We start from the raw sequence: 14,280 nt of genomic DNA, 5'->3' as shown, positions 1-14,280 counted from the left end.
GCCAAGGCCAAAACACAGGTGACAAGGCCAACACGCAGGTGACAGAGCCACAGTCCACTTGAGATCCCTCAGGGGTTCTGTGGGCACCTTGATGAAAGGGAGGACTCCAGCCCAGGTGCTCACATCTCGAGGGCCTTCGGGGTGAGGGGAGAGGGTCCCAGAGGCAGTGTTCCAGCCGCTCAGCTACTTAGAAGCCACTGCCAGCCACCTACTGCTGTGGATGGGGAGACTGAGACCAGGCAATCCTCGGAACTGAACGGGGGCCTGTCTTTAGCGGGGAGTGGGCGGGGGGAGGAGGCAGCTGGGACACCCCGCTCTGTGGATAAAGCCAAACCTGCCCCTCCTGCACCCCAGGGAAATCTGTGGGCATCGTGACCACCACGAGAGTGAACCACGCCACCCCCAGCGCTGCCTATGCCCACTCAGCTGACCGGGACTGGTACTCAGACAACGAGATGCCCCCTGAGGCCTTGAGCCAGGGCTGCAAGGACATCGCCTACCAGCTCGTGCATAACATCAGGGACATTGACGTGAGTGCTTGGGGGCAGCCAGGCAAGGACGGGGCAAGGCGGGGCCTCTGGTGGGCAGGAGGCCTCAGGCCCAGGCTGGCCCGGAAAAAGCAGCCTGGCCTGACTCCCCACACACCTGGGAGGCTCCCAGCCCATTAGGGGATTTGCGGTTGGGCAGGCAGGCACTGTGGGATTTCTCTGTGGTGGGGCTGCGGGGTGAACCCTCATGTGACCGCCACCACACCCCAAGAACCAGGCACCCAGGGATGATTCCATAAATTGGAACCTGGTGCTGTGCCCACCTCTGCCCCCCACTACACAGGGAGGTGGTGGTGGCCAAGTGGCATCTGCCTGCCCTGTGCATTCACATGGGCACAGATGGGCACATATCTGTACGCTCAACCACCAGCATGCCCAGCGAAGAGCTGGTGTGTACAGTGGTTGGTTAGTGCCAGCTCTTGTGTTTAAAATTCGAGTTCCAGGCCGGGCGCGGTGGCTCAAGCCTGTAATCCCAGCACTTTGGGAGGCTGAGACGGGCGGATCACGAGGTCAGGAGATCGAGACCATACTGGCTAACATGATGAAACCCCGTCTCTACTAAAAAACACAAAAAAATTAGCCGGGCGAGGTGGCGGGCGCCTGTAGTCCCAGCTACTCGGGAGGCTGAGGCAGGAGAATGGCGTGAACCCGGGAGGCGGAGCTTGCAGTGAGCTGAGATCCAGCCACTACACTCCAGCCTGGGCAACAGAGGGAGACTCTGTCTCAAAAAAAAAAAAAAAAAAAAAAAATTCAAGTTCCAGACCTCGCCCTGCGTTTTGCTAGCTGTGTGACCTTGGGTCAGTTACTTAACCTCTCTAAGGCTTCCCTTTCACAACTCCTTTGTGAACTGTGCCTGCCTCATAAGCTTATGCCAAGAACTGATTAAGATAATCCCTGTGGAGCTCAGCACAAGACCTGAGGCCTAGCGAGTGCCCAGAAGGTGGTGGCACTTATGCAGGAGCCACATGTCCTTGCCCTGAAACACACTTCAGCAAACTGAGCTGACTCATGAGACAGAAGTCATCCATGTGGCGCTTACTCTCTGTTCTTTTCCTTTTTTTTTTTTTGAGACAGAGTCTCCCTCTGTTGCCCAGGCTGGAGTGCAGTGGCGCGATCTCGGCTCACTGCAAGCTCTGCCTCCCGGGTTCACGCCATTCTCCTGCCTCAGCCTCCCGAGTAGCTGGGACTATAGGCACCCGCCACCATGCCCAGCTAATTTTTTGTATTTTTAGTAGAGATGGGGTTTCACCGTGTTAGCTAGGATGGTCTCGATCTCCTGACCTCGTGATCTGCCCGCCTCAGCCTCCCGAAGTGCTGGGATTACAGGCGTGAGCCACCGTGCCTGGCCTACTCTCTGTTCTTAAGTGAGAATGCCCGGCTCGTTCCTTTTCAGGCTTTTATTGCCTACTGTGGGGGACTGCTGAGGCGATCTGGGGACTTCTGCCCCTTGAGCCTGGAATGGGGATTCGGTGAGGGGCAGAGAAAGCCCCCCCACCCAGCTATGCCTCACCTCTTTCTCCACCACCAGACAAACTCACCTGCCTTCAGCCCTCCATACACTGCCCCCACAAATTTCTGGGGGCCACTTGGCCCCTCTACAGTAGAGACCCATGTCTGCCCTTTTCCCAGCATGGTGGATTAAGTACCCCCTTTCAGGACACACAGTGCTGTTAGCCCCTTTCAGTGAGCAGACATCTGAGGCCAAGCCACCCATCCTGGCTTGCCTTCACCCGACACATGGCCTGGGGTGAGTCCCTTCCCCTCCCTGTGCCTCGGTTTCCCCACCTGTGCAGCAGGAACAGAGAGCCACACTTGCCTGCTCTCAGGGCCGTGGGAGGCCATAATGAGGTCATGGACGTGAGAACATTTGTTGTACAGGCACAGGGTATAATTACATGGGGACTGCTCCTCAGAGGGGTTTGTCAGGGACAGCCTGAGCAGGGGACAGAAACTTGAAGGAAATTGGAGGGGAGGGAAGATATTTCAGGTGAGGGGGTGGGAGATGAGGAGGGGGGCCACAGGGGCCACGTCAGGGGCACAAGCCAGGGAGTGAATGAGGAGGGAGGACCTGTGTGAGGACCCCTTGCTTTCCTCCTCTTCCTTTCTCTCCCAGCCCCACCTGCGTCTCCATCACCAACACCCCCCCAAAAGCCTCCCAGTCCCTAGACTGTACATGAAACAAAAATCCTGGTGTCCACCCTGAAAATAAATACTGTTGCTTAAAAAGAAAGAAAGAAAGAAAGAAAAAGACACAAACCCAAACCCCAAAGCCAAACAGCAAGTCTGTTATTTGGAAGTTTAATGAGCCCGTGTGAAGTCGCTGCCGGGCTGGAAACGATGAGGCTCCCTGCAGGAAGATTGGGGGCTTCGTTTTCCACTCTGAAGATGCCAAGAGGTCAGGTTCTGTGGGAACAGTTGGGGGGGGGTGGGGCAAGGGACCCGTGACCTGGGGTCCCCTTCTCCTTCCCCTCCCAGCCCGCCCTGCTCCCTGAGCTCCTGGCTACAGTGGGGAGCAAGGACTCTGCCTCTCTGAACCACTTGTCTCCCCACTGGCAGTAGAAATGCCTTCCAGTGGCAGCCACCCGCTGGGTGCTGGGGACTTCCCTGGGTGACTGCCTTTCTTCCTATGATTGTTCTGTGGATAGATGTTAGTTGTATTTTATTTATCATTATTTTTCTTTTGAGATGGAGTCTCACTCTGTTTCTAAGGCTGGAGTGCAGTGGTGCGATCTTGGCTCACTGCAGCCTCCACCTGCTGGGTTCAAGCGATTCTCCTGCCTCAGCCTCCTGAGTAGCTGGGATTATAGGCGCACATCACCACGCCCGGCCAGTTTTTTTTTGTATTTTTAGTAGAGACGGGGTTTCGCCATGTTGGCCAGGCTGGTCTCAAACTCTGGACCTCAGGAGATCCACCCGTTTTGGCCTGCCAAAGTGCTGGGATTACAGGCGTGAGCCATCACGCCCGGCCTATTTTATTTTATTTTTGAGATAGGGTCTCGCTCTGTTGCCCAGACTGGAGTGCAGTGGCATGATCGTGGCTCACTTCAGTCTCAGCCTCCTGGGCTCAAGTGCTCCTCCTGGCTCAGTCCCTTGAATCGCTGGGAGCACAAGTCTGTACCACCATGCCCGGCTAATTTTTGAAACAAATTTTATTTGTATAGACAGGGTCTTGCCATGTTGTCCAGGCTGGTCTCAAACTCCCGCCTCAGCCTCCCAAAGTGCTGGGATTACAGGCATGAGCCACCGCGCCCAGCCAGTCGCATTTTATGGATAGGAAAACTGGGCTCAGAGAGTTTAGGTGGCAGGCCCTTGATCAGTAGGTGATAGAGTCAGGGTTCAAACCTGTCTGACTTCAAAGCTCATGGCCATGACCATGGCCTGGATCCAGGCTGGTCCTGGGGCACCTTTCCCGCCTCTCCTGCCATTCTGTGCTCCTGGCCCTCTATGCATTCTGCAAAACCTAGGTTCTAAGGTGGGAGACAGAGTGGAGGATAGAGCAGGGGACCTATGAGATGCAGGCCTGGAATGGTGGATCTGGGCCCAGTGTCAGCCAGGCTCTGCACTCCCAAGGTGTCAGCCAGGGGCAGTGGCCCGGGCTGGCGCCCGCGGTGACAAGAGAACACTAGTGTGGTGGTCACCGCAGGCGGCTGCTGTTATGCCCTTGGCCCTATTTTAAAAATAGTCAGGACTTCAAACATGGACTCCCAAGGAAAACAAACAGTCCCGCGTTCGTCTGCCCGCACACACCAGCCGGTGGGTAAAATTAGCCTGGTGGTGACTACACAGCCATGAGGCTCGGCCCCGCTGTTTGCCCAGGCTGCGGTGGGCTGGCTCCCAGCTGTGGGCTGCCCCAGAGACCTCCCTGGCTGGAGCCTCTCCCTGCACGCATTCAGCCTGTCACCGTGGGAGAGTAGGCTCCGGGAGTCCCTGCCCTCTGCCGCATGAATACAGCAGGGCCCTAGTGCCATAGCTGGAAACGCCCTGGGTTTGAATCCTGAATCTGCCACTTCCTGGCAGTGTGGCCTTCAGGGGGAAAAAAACCCATTTCTGTGCCCATTTTTTTAGTTGGAAAACAGGTGACCAGGGTTTGTTGCAGCCTTGGGATGAAGTTGAGTCAGAATGTATCTTAAGTGTTTAGTGCCTGACACACAGTTAAGATACATTCTGACTCAACTTCATACCAAGTCTGATGGTCTGATTCTTATTCAAGTGGGAGTTATGTGGATTGCAGAAAGCCAAGTAAGGTAAGTTATCAGCTCCTCTAATATCCCTAGAAGCGCCAAACCACAGTCCCGATAGACTCATGGTTTCATCTCCCCACAGTGGACAAGTAAGGCCCAGAGAGGACTGAGGCCTGGCTCACCAGGCTGGGAAAGTGTCCACACTGACCCCAGGGACTCCAGGAGTCCAGGTTCCAAGCCAAGGTCACTGGGGCTTCTGAGCATCTTGGAACCCTGCAGAAGTGATGGCTCCTGTCTCTTTTAGGTGATCATGGGGGGTGGCCGGAAATACATGTACCCCAAGAATAAAACTGATGTGGAGTATGAGATTGACGAGAAAGCCAGGGGCACGAGGCTGGACGGCCTGGACCTCGTTAACATCTGGAAGAGCTTCAAACCAACACACAAGGTAGCCTGTGTTGGGGCCATGTGGCTGCCGAGGTGGCCTGTGATGGTGAGAGGCTGCGTGACCCCCACTCTGAAGCTCTGTTGTCCTCTATAGAAAGGGCATCAGAATTCTTCCCTCCAGGGGCTCACATGGACTAAGAGATATACAAGTGGTAGATAGTCGGTGACTGATCATTTCCTTCCCTTGGAGGGGACACGAGAGAGAGGTGGACGGTGAGGAGGAGGCTGGGCCAGGGAATAACCTGCATGGAGATTCAGTCACCCTGAGCACCTATTGTATGTAGGTCCCTGGTGGGGCATGCCTGAGACACAGAGGCTGAGCCAGATGGCCAAGGAAACATGGAACGCGGTGTGCCTGCATGGGGGATGCCTGGCTCTGTAGGCACCCTGGGGGGACAGACCACAAGGAGGGGCCAAGAAGCCCTAGGCAAGTAGGAGGGCGGAGGGAAGAGGCAGCACTGTATGGATCAGGGGAGGACATGGTTGGCCCCAGTGTGCAAGCCACAGAGGGAGCAGGGAAGCCCTCCACAGTGAGTCCCCCTTGGCTGGGGGACGGAATGGATTGGGGAAGGGAGGCTGGAGGCACCTCCAGAAGGACCCCAAGCTCCGGCTCCTTGGAGCGGCCTCTGGCCCTTTAAATCTGAGCTGCTGGCCTGCGGGCCTGGGGCAGCTGGGGTCTGGAAATGACTGTGGTCAGGGCTGAAGACAGTGGGGAGTAGCCTGGCAGCCACTTTGATGTCACTCTGGGGTTGGGTTTCTGCGAGTTCCAGGACTGGCCCCTGGGGAGGCTTCGTGGAATGAGGCTGAGCCAAGAATGAGGTGGGGGTAGGGACTAGGGAAGGGCCCCGTGGGGTCAGTGGGGGTGTGGGACTGAGCGGCTTTGAACCCTTTCCATCCCTTCCGAGTCAGCTCAGGCTGGGCCAGAGCCCCCTCCCAGCTCAAGCCAGAGAGACACCAGCCTCAGTTTCTCTACATGGCACATGGGGTCAGAGTTTCAACCTCCTTCCCCAGCTTACCCTGGAGCTCGGTCTAAGCCTCTTAAGATGGGGAGAGAGCATCTACACCATGGCCCCAAGCCTGGCTACATTGGGTATCAGTCAGGTCCCATGTAGGCCCCACATCCCTAGAAAATCATGCCTTAAGAGTAGGTTCCAGGGTCAGTTTCACCTTTACCATTCAGTGGCTACATGGTCTGTGTGCCTCATTGCCCTTATCTGTAAAGAGAGAGTAACAGGAACAACCTTGGAGGGAGAGGGCACAGGAGAGTCACCTCCAGGAAGCAGGGGCTGAGGGTGGCAAAGCCCCACTTTCTGAGCCTCTCTGCCCTCCTCCCCACAACAGCCCCTGAGGCTTGAAAAGCCGCTGATCCCACTGTCATTGCCAAGAGAAGGCAGGGGGTCTTCTAAAGGCACACAGCAGATCCTTGGCAGTGCTGGGACCCTTGGTCCAGGCCAACGTGGTGCCCTCTCCAGGCCTGGCCTGGCTGGCTTATTTCCATGGACTTTATTCCCTGGGGAAACAGCCCCACCTTTATCTCCCGTCCTAGATGGGGCCCCCAAAGCAGAACTAGGGCTTTGCTTCCTCCCTGGCACTCCACGGCCTCCAGAAAACACAGCCCAGGCCTGTCAGCCCTCGAGGCCTCTAGAGACCTGTGCCTGGCTCTTCTTTGCCCTGTGATCCCTCCCTCCTGGGATAGCCTTCCTGACCCCAGGCTGTTAAATTCCCACTTGTCCTCGAGGGCCCCATTAGAACATCACCTCCACCAGGAAGCCCTCCCTGGTCCTGTGTCTGGGCTCACGGCCTCCCTGGGCTCTATCAGAATTCTCATCCCCTTGCATTATACATTATAATGTGCTATTGATTCATCATTTCTTGAGGTTAGGGATGGTGGGTCCTCAGGGAGGGATTTTTAAGTGAAGGAAGGAAATAAGTAAAGGCCTCAGACTCCAATAGCTGCTGGGGTCAGTCCTTCCGACTCTCCCTAGCTCCCGGCATGTGCTGACACAGCCCTTCCTCCTAGCACTCCCACTTCATCTGGAACCGCACGGAACTCCTGACCCTTGACCCCCACAATGTGGACTACCTATTGGGTAAGTGGAGGGAGTGGAGTGGAGAATGCATGGCTCGGAGCCTGGTGGCCAGGGCTGTGTGTGGCCAGCACCTGGGGACAAGGCCCCAGCCTGAGTAGAGGCCCACTTAGGGGCCTCTACTCTTGGGCTCCAGGACCTGGAAGAAGGAAGGAAGGGGGTTCTGATTCCTGGAATTAGGCCTGAAATCTGCTGGCTGTGCAGGGGGATTAGCCCCATTGGGCACAAGAAGAAACTGAAGCTCAGAGAGGGGAGTGGCACACGGCATGTGGCACAGCCGACAGGGGTACAGCCCAGACAAATTTGAGCCCTGGCTGGGAACTGGGACTTAACGGCTCCTGGGCTATGGAGCCTGGGACCTGGAGTCATCTCTACTATGTGCATGGACAGGGCAGAAGCCAGCCAAGTTATCTCTGCCCATCCTGATGACTGCCCTCCTCCCCAGGCAGTGGGGAGCAGGTGGTGAGGGCACAGGGGCAGCTTCAGGTCTGGTGGGATGAGGCCCTGAGCACCACCACGCAGCTATCTATCTGGGTCTTCTTTTCCAGCTGCCTCTAGTGCCAAGCAAGTGGTTGCAAAATCTCCTGCAGACATTTCCCAAGGAACACAGCTCCACGTCCTGGGTGTCATTAGAGGTTATGGGCTCAGAGCTGTGCACCTGGTGGGTCCTCCAGACACATACACACAGCCTCTTGCTTGCCTGGTTCACACGGCACATGCTCAGTACCACACGGGCTGTGCATGCACCCGTGTATCATGCTGGTTTTGCTCATGGATCTTAGAGCCAGAGTGCTGGGTTCAAATCCAGCTCTACCACCTCTAAACTGTGTGACCTTGGGCAAGTGATTTCTCCTCTCTCTGCCTCAGTTTCCTCTTCTATAAAGTAGGGATAATGACTCTCCCATAAAATGAAGATAGTGACGGGGCTGGAGACAACCCCCGGGTTGTCATGAGCATGATATGAACTTGTGTTGTATAAGTTATCTGTTGCTGTGTAACAAATTATCTCAAAACTTAGACCAGGTGCAGGCCGAGGTGGGCAGATCACGAGATCAGGAGATTGAGACCATCCTAGCTAACACGGTGAAACCCCGTCTCTCCTAAAAATACAAAAAATTAGCCTGGCGTGGTGGCAGGTGCCTGTAGTCCCAGCTACTCAGGAGGCTGAGGCAAGAGAATGGTGTGAACCTGGGACGTGGAGCTTGCAGTGAGCCGAGATCGCACCACTGCGCTCCAGCCTGGGTGACAGAGCGAGACTCCATCTCAAAACAAAAAACAAACAAAAACTTAGGCCAGGTGCAATGGCTCACACCTATAATCCTAGCACTTTGGGAGGCCAAGGCAGGTTGATCACTTGAGCCCAGGAGTTTGAAAGCAGCCTGGGCAACATAGCAAGACCTCAACTCTACAAAAAAATTTTTAAAAACTGGCCAGATGTAGTGGCGCACACTTCTAGTCCCAGCTACTCAGGAGGCTGAGGTAGGAGGATCCACCTGAGCCCAGGAGGTTGAGGCTGCAGTGAGTTGTGATTACGCCACTGCATTACTGCACCCCAGCCTGGGTGACAGAGCAAGACCCTGTCTAAAAGAAAGAAAGAGGAAAGAAGGAAGGAAGGAAGGAGGGAAGGAAGGAAGGAAAGAAAGAAAAAGAGAAAGAGAGAAAGAAAGGAAAGAAAAAAAGAAAGAGAGAGAAAAGAAGAAACCAGGTGTGGTGGTTCAGGAAGCTGAGGTGGGAGGCTTGCTTGAGCCCAAGAGTTCGAGCCTGCAGTGAGCTATGATCATGCTACTGCACTCCAGTTTGGGCAACAGAGTGAGATCGTGTCACAAAACAAAACTTAACAGTTTAAAACAAGAGTAGACATTTATTGCCTCACTCAATGTCTTTGGGTCAGGAATCTGGGGATAGCTTAGCTGGGTCTCCCATGAGGTTGCAGTCATCTGAAGGCTTGACTGGGGCTGGCCCTTCCCGGATGGTTCACTCCCATGGCTGGTGAGTTGGTCTTGGCTGTTAGCAGGAGGCCTCAGTTCCTTGGCACATTGCTCTCTATAGAGCAGCTTGAGTGTCCTCATCACATGGTGGCTGGCTTCCCACAGAGATCCAAGAGTATAGAAACAGAAGCTACAACATTTTATGCCCCAACCTTGGAGATCACACAAATGTCATTTCATTTCACTGAAATGTCGTTTCAGTGGCATTCTATTGCATACAAAGGCTAGTGTGGGAGGAGACCACACAAACGTGTGAATTCCAGGGGGCAGGGATTATTTGGCACCATCTTGGAGGCTAGCTTTTGCCTGCTCCAAAGCGCTAACAGCATGTGGCACAAAATAAACGCTGTATGCGTTGGAGCTATTGTTTGGCTGTGTACCCGTTCACAGAGGACAGGATGTTCTGGAAGGACACCAGAATCAGAAGCACCAGCATAGGACACATGGAATTTTGTGCCATGGGCAAGGAACGGATCATTCTCCTTATGTCACAAGTGAGAAAATGGAGCCCAGTGAGCAGGGGGGACAATGATTCCAAACCTTCTGCTGTTTTGCTGCACAGGCCACCATGCCCTTCAAACCCAACATGTAAATGCACACGCACCCTAGCAGCCCCATCGAGTCCAGGCTGTGGCCCACTACCTTGGGGCCACAGTCCTGTGTGCTGAGCCCTGCAGGCTGGAGACAGACTGACTGATGGATTTGAACCCCAGATCTGCCACTTCTCAGCTGACAATAGCAAGTTATGGAACACCTATGGGCCTCAGTGCTCCTCCTCTGTAAAATGTGCATGGCAATCCCGCCACGCCATAGTGGTGGGAGTGAAGATGAAAGGAATTGGGGCTGGGCACAGAGGCTCACTCCTGTAATCCCAACACTCTGGGAGGCCGAGGAGGGTGGATGACCTGAGGTCAGGTTTGAGACCAGCCTGGCCAACATGGTAAAACCCTGTCTCTACTTAAAATACAAAACAAAATTAGCCAGTGTGGTGATGCATGTCTGTAATCCCAGCTACTCGGGAGGCTAAGGCAGGGGAATCACTTGAACCTGGGAGGAGGAGGTTGCAGTGAGCCTGAGCCGAGATCGCACCACTGCACTCCAGCCTGGACAACAGAGTGAGACTCTGTCTCCAAAAAAAAAAAAAGAAAAAGAAAAAAGAAAAAAAAAAAGGAATTGGGGGGCCTAATTCTGGGCCCACAAAAATCACCCAGATAAGGATCCTCACAGCCACCATACTCTACCCCCAAGTTGGCTATGGGGAGCCTGTGTCCCCTGAGACACCCCAAGTTCCTTGGGGTCCTCCTAGCAGGGTCACAGCCTCTCAGCATCCGCATCCTCCTGGTGTCCTCCTCAGGTCTCTTCGAGCCGGGGGACATGCAGTACGAGCTGAACAGGAACAACGTGACAGACCCGTCACTCTCCGAGATGGTGGTGGTGGCCATCCAGATCCTGCGGAAAAACCCCAAAGGCTTCTTCTTGCTGGTGGAAGGTAGGAGCCCTAGGTCTGCTGAGAGGGGGCTGCTGGAAACACGGCCCTGGTGTCAGGGGATGGAGAAGTCCAGCCCTTAAGGGGAACTGACTGGGTTTGGGGGTGAAGGGAGAGGTCCCTTTAGGAAAATGGGTTGTGGAAGGAGACGGGTGGCTCTGTGGACGCTCCCAGCCCAGCAAGCTGCTCTCTTTTGGGCATAGAGATGCAAGTCAGGTTCACCAGTCCAGGAAGGCTTCCTGGGAAAGAAGGCAGATTTCTCCCCTTTGGTAGTCTTTCTTGGAGACCTGGCCCTGGAGGGGCAAGCAGCCCCTCAACCTCACTGCCCCGAAAGGCAAATCCGTAGGCTCCGGCTTTCCCACGCTGTGCACTGACATTCCCAGGCTCCTCGAGCGCTGTCCAGGGGCCTTATGGACAGACCTGAATTCTTGGCCTGGCGCTGCCATCTGCTGGCGGTGTGACTTCTACCTGTGTGCTTCTGTTAAGTGAAGTCAAAAATAGCATCTGTCTCCTGGAAAGTGATTCATCTCCATTGTGTTCAGAGACATAAAGTACTTGGAACAGGACCCAGTAAAGAATAAACCATGTGTTTCTATTATTTGCCTTATGGCTACACAATAGTTAAGGCAGGAACAATAGGAAAGTGTGAGGAAGTGATAAAGATTCCAGAAACCTTCCAGTGCTAACAGCCCTTGTCCACCGCGGTTCCACATGTTGCCCTGCTGACATCGGTATGTATACACACACGCACATGCACACACGAATATGTTTGCACATATGCTCCCCACGCATACACACACGCTCAGCCCCTCCGCCTTCCAGAGGCGAGTGTCTGCCAGCCCAGCTTGGCTGCTTTCTTGCCAAACCCCGGGGTTCCCACTCAAGCACAGCGGTCTCGGCCTGGCCCCGAACAGGCCTCTGACGCCGAGGAGCCAGCCAGAAACCAGCGGTGGCGAGCACGGGCTCCCCCGGGAGCAGTTCCCTTTGTGAGCAAGGCCAGAATGGGCTGGCCAGGCCAGCTGCTCCCAGAGCCACAACAAAGGGAGGACCCGCCCTGCCAGCCGGCCGGCCCACCATGAGGCTCAGGCTGGTGGGATCAGAGGGCTGCCTGGCGCCCAGGACCCTCCAAGCTGGGAGCATCCACCAGGCAGCGCCCTCCTGTTAGGGAGGGAGGTGTTCCTTTAAGGTCACAGAGCCCTCGGCTACTGGGCCAAGCCTCCAGCCAGGCCCCTGCACTCACCCCGGGATGGGAGGTGGGGGCAGAGGCAGCGGGGACAGAGCTTTGTGGAACCTGCCACAGGCACTGCCCAGGCACTGGGGACTTTCGCCACCTCTGGGAGCTCCGTGCTTTCTTTTTAGAGGGGATGATTTGAGGTAGAGATGAAAAACGGGATTAGGACGAGTCACACCTGAATTCACATCACAGCAAATCCCACTGTGGGTCTCCCCACGCTAGGCCTCAGTTGCTCCATCTGTAAACAGGACTGATCATATTCCTCTCTCCCAGCACTGCTGTCCAGGGGAAAAGAGACATGGGTGTGTCATGCCTGGCATGTTGTAGGGATTCCAGCATGCCCCCTTCACTACCTCTCAAAGGCTTCAGTGCCTCCTTCAAGCAGCTAGAGACAGTGCTGGGAGGGGAGGTGGGAGGAGCATAGCTTCCCGGCCTGGTGGATCTGATTACACATCTGGGCTTTGCAGCCCCCATGCGTGTGCCTTTGGCCCCGGGGCTGTCCCTCTCTAGGCTCCATCAGGTTGAATGACTGCTTGAAATGCCTAGGCAGTGGTGCTAGCACAGAGTGGTGTCCAGCGAAGGTTCCTGTCCTTCCCTAGCTAACAAAGGTTAATCCAGCAGCAGTGTCGTGGGGCTGGGGAGCAGATCTTCCTCCCCTCCTCTCTTACCCGAGGCCTTTGCCTTGGTGTCCCAAGGAGGCAGGATCGACCACGGGCACCATGAAGGCAAAGCCAAGCAGGCCCTGCATGAGGCAGTAGAGATGGACCGGGCAATTGGGCAGGCAGGCAGCATGACCTCTTTGGAAGACACTCTGACCGTGGTCACCGCGGACCATTCCCACGTCTTCACCTTTGGTGGATACACCCCCCGTGGCAACTCTATCTTTGGTAGGTGGGCCTTCTTTGGGGTGGACACTCCTGGGGTCTCTTGTCTACCTACTTGGGAGCAGGAGTGGGTGGGAGAGCTAGCAAGCCCAGAGCATGGTAGAGACTCGATGACAACTGGGTGGGGCGGGAGAGTGACTGGGATGGTGAGAAAATACAGGGTGAGGTGGGGGAGTGAGTTGAGTGGCGGTCGGGTGGACAGGCAGGTGGGTGGATGGATGGCCACATTGAACATGGCTGGGCGAGAACGTGGATAGATGAATGGGAGAGAGGATGGCTGGCTGGCTGGAGGATGGATGGATGGATGGATGGATGATGGATGGATGGATGGATGGAAGGATGGATGGATGGATGGATGGATGGATGGATGGATGGAAGGATGGAAGGATGGATGGATGGATGGGTTGATGGATGGATGATGGATGGATGAATGATGGATGGATGGATGGATGGATAGATGATGGATGAATGGCTGGATGATGGATGGATGGATGGGTTGATGGATGGATGGATGGATGGACGGATGATGGATGAATGGCTGGATGATGGATGGATGGGATGATGGATGGATGGATGGATGGATGGATGGATGGATGATGGATGGATGGATGGATGGATGGATGGAAGGATGGGTTGATGGATGATGGATGGATGGATGGATGGATGGAAGGATGGGTTGATGGATGGATGGGTTGATGGATGGATAGATGATGGATGAATGGCTGGATGGATGGATGGATGGATGGATGATGGATGGATGGATGGATGGATGGATGGGTTGATGGATGATGGATGGATGGATGGATGGATAGATGATGGATGAATGGCTGGATGATGGATGGATGGATGGGTTGATGGATGGATGGGTTGATGGATGGGATGATGGATGGATGATGGATGGATGGCTGGATGATGGATGGATGAATGGATGGATGGGTTGATGGATGATGGATGGATGGATGGATGGAAGGATGGGTTGATGGATGGATGGATGGATGATGGATGGATGGATGGATGATGGATGGATGGATGGATGGATAGATGATGGATGAATGGCTGGATGATGGATGGATGGATGGGTTGATGGATGGATGGGTTGATGGATGGGATGATGGATGGATGATGGATGAATGGCTGGATGATGGATGGATGGATGGATGGATGGATGGATGGGTTGATGGATGGATGGGTTGATGGCTGGATGATGGATGGATGGATGGATGATGGATGGATGGATGGATAGATGATGGATGAATGGCTGGATGATGGATGGATGGATGGGATGATGGATGATGGATGGATGGATGGATGGATGGAAGGATGGGTTGATGGATGGATGGGTTGATGGATGGATGATGGATGGATGGATGGATGGATGATGGATGGATGGATGGATAGATGATGGATGAATGGCTGGATGATGGA

General features: G+C 54.8%; 1 protein-coding gene across 4 annotated transcripts in view; it reads left to right on the top strand.

Moving 5' to 3' along the window:
* ALPL (alkaline phosphatase, biomineralization associated) overlaps positions 1-14,280 on the top strand; it is a 72,474-nt gene that overhangs the window by 55,794 nt on the left and 2,400 nt on the right. For 3 of the 4 annotated variants that reach the window (XM_017886534.1, XM_017886536.1, XM_017886535.1), the window contains 5 exons: positions 355-530; positions 5,034-5,222; positions 7,197-7,266; positions 10,606-10,740; positions 12,667-12,858. In XM_017886534.1, coding sequence (XP_017742023.1) covers positions 355-530; positions 5,034-5,222; positions 7,197-7,266; positions 10,606-10,740; positions 12,667-12,858 — 762 coding nt within the window. The remainder of the gene's footprint in view (positions 1-354; positions 531-5,033; positions 5,223-7,196; positions 7,267-10,605; positions 10,741-12,666; positions 12,859-14,280) is intronic. The other variant, XM_017886539.1, reaches the window with a different exon arrangement.

The sequence above is a fragment of the Rhinopithecus bieti genome, unplaced genomic scaffold (genome assembly GCF_001698545.2).
Source record: "Rhinopithecus bieti isolate Rb0 unplaced genomic scaffold, ASM169854v2 scaffold_14826, whole genome shotgun sequence".
Classification (NCBI taxonomy): domain Eukaryota; kingdom Metazoa; phylum Chordata; class Mammalia; order Primates; family Cercopithecidae; genus Rhinopithecus; species Rhinopithecus bieti.
Note: the sequence above shows the minus strand (reverse complement) of the source record. Positions and strands in the feature narration are given on the sequence as shown.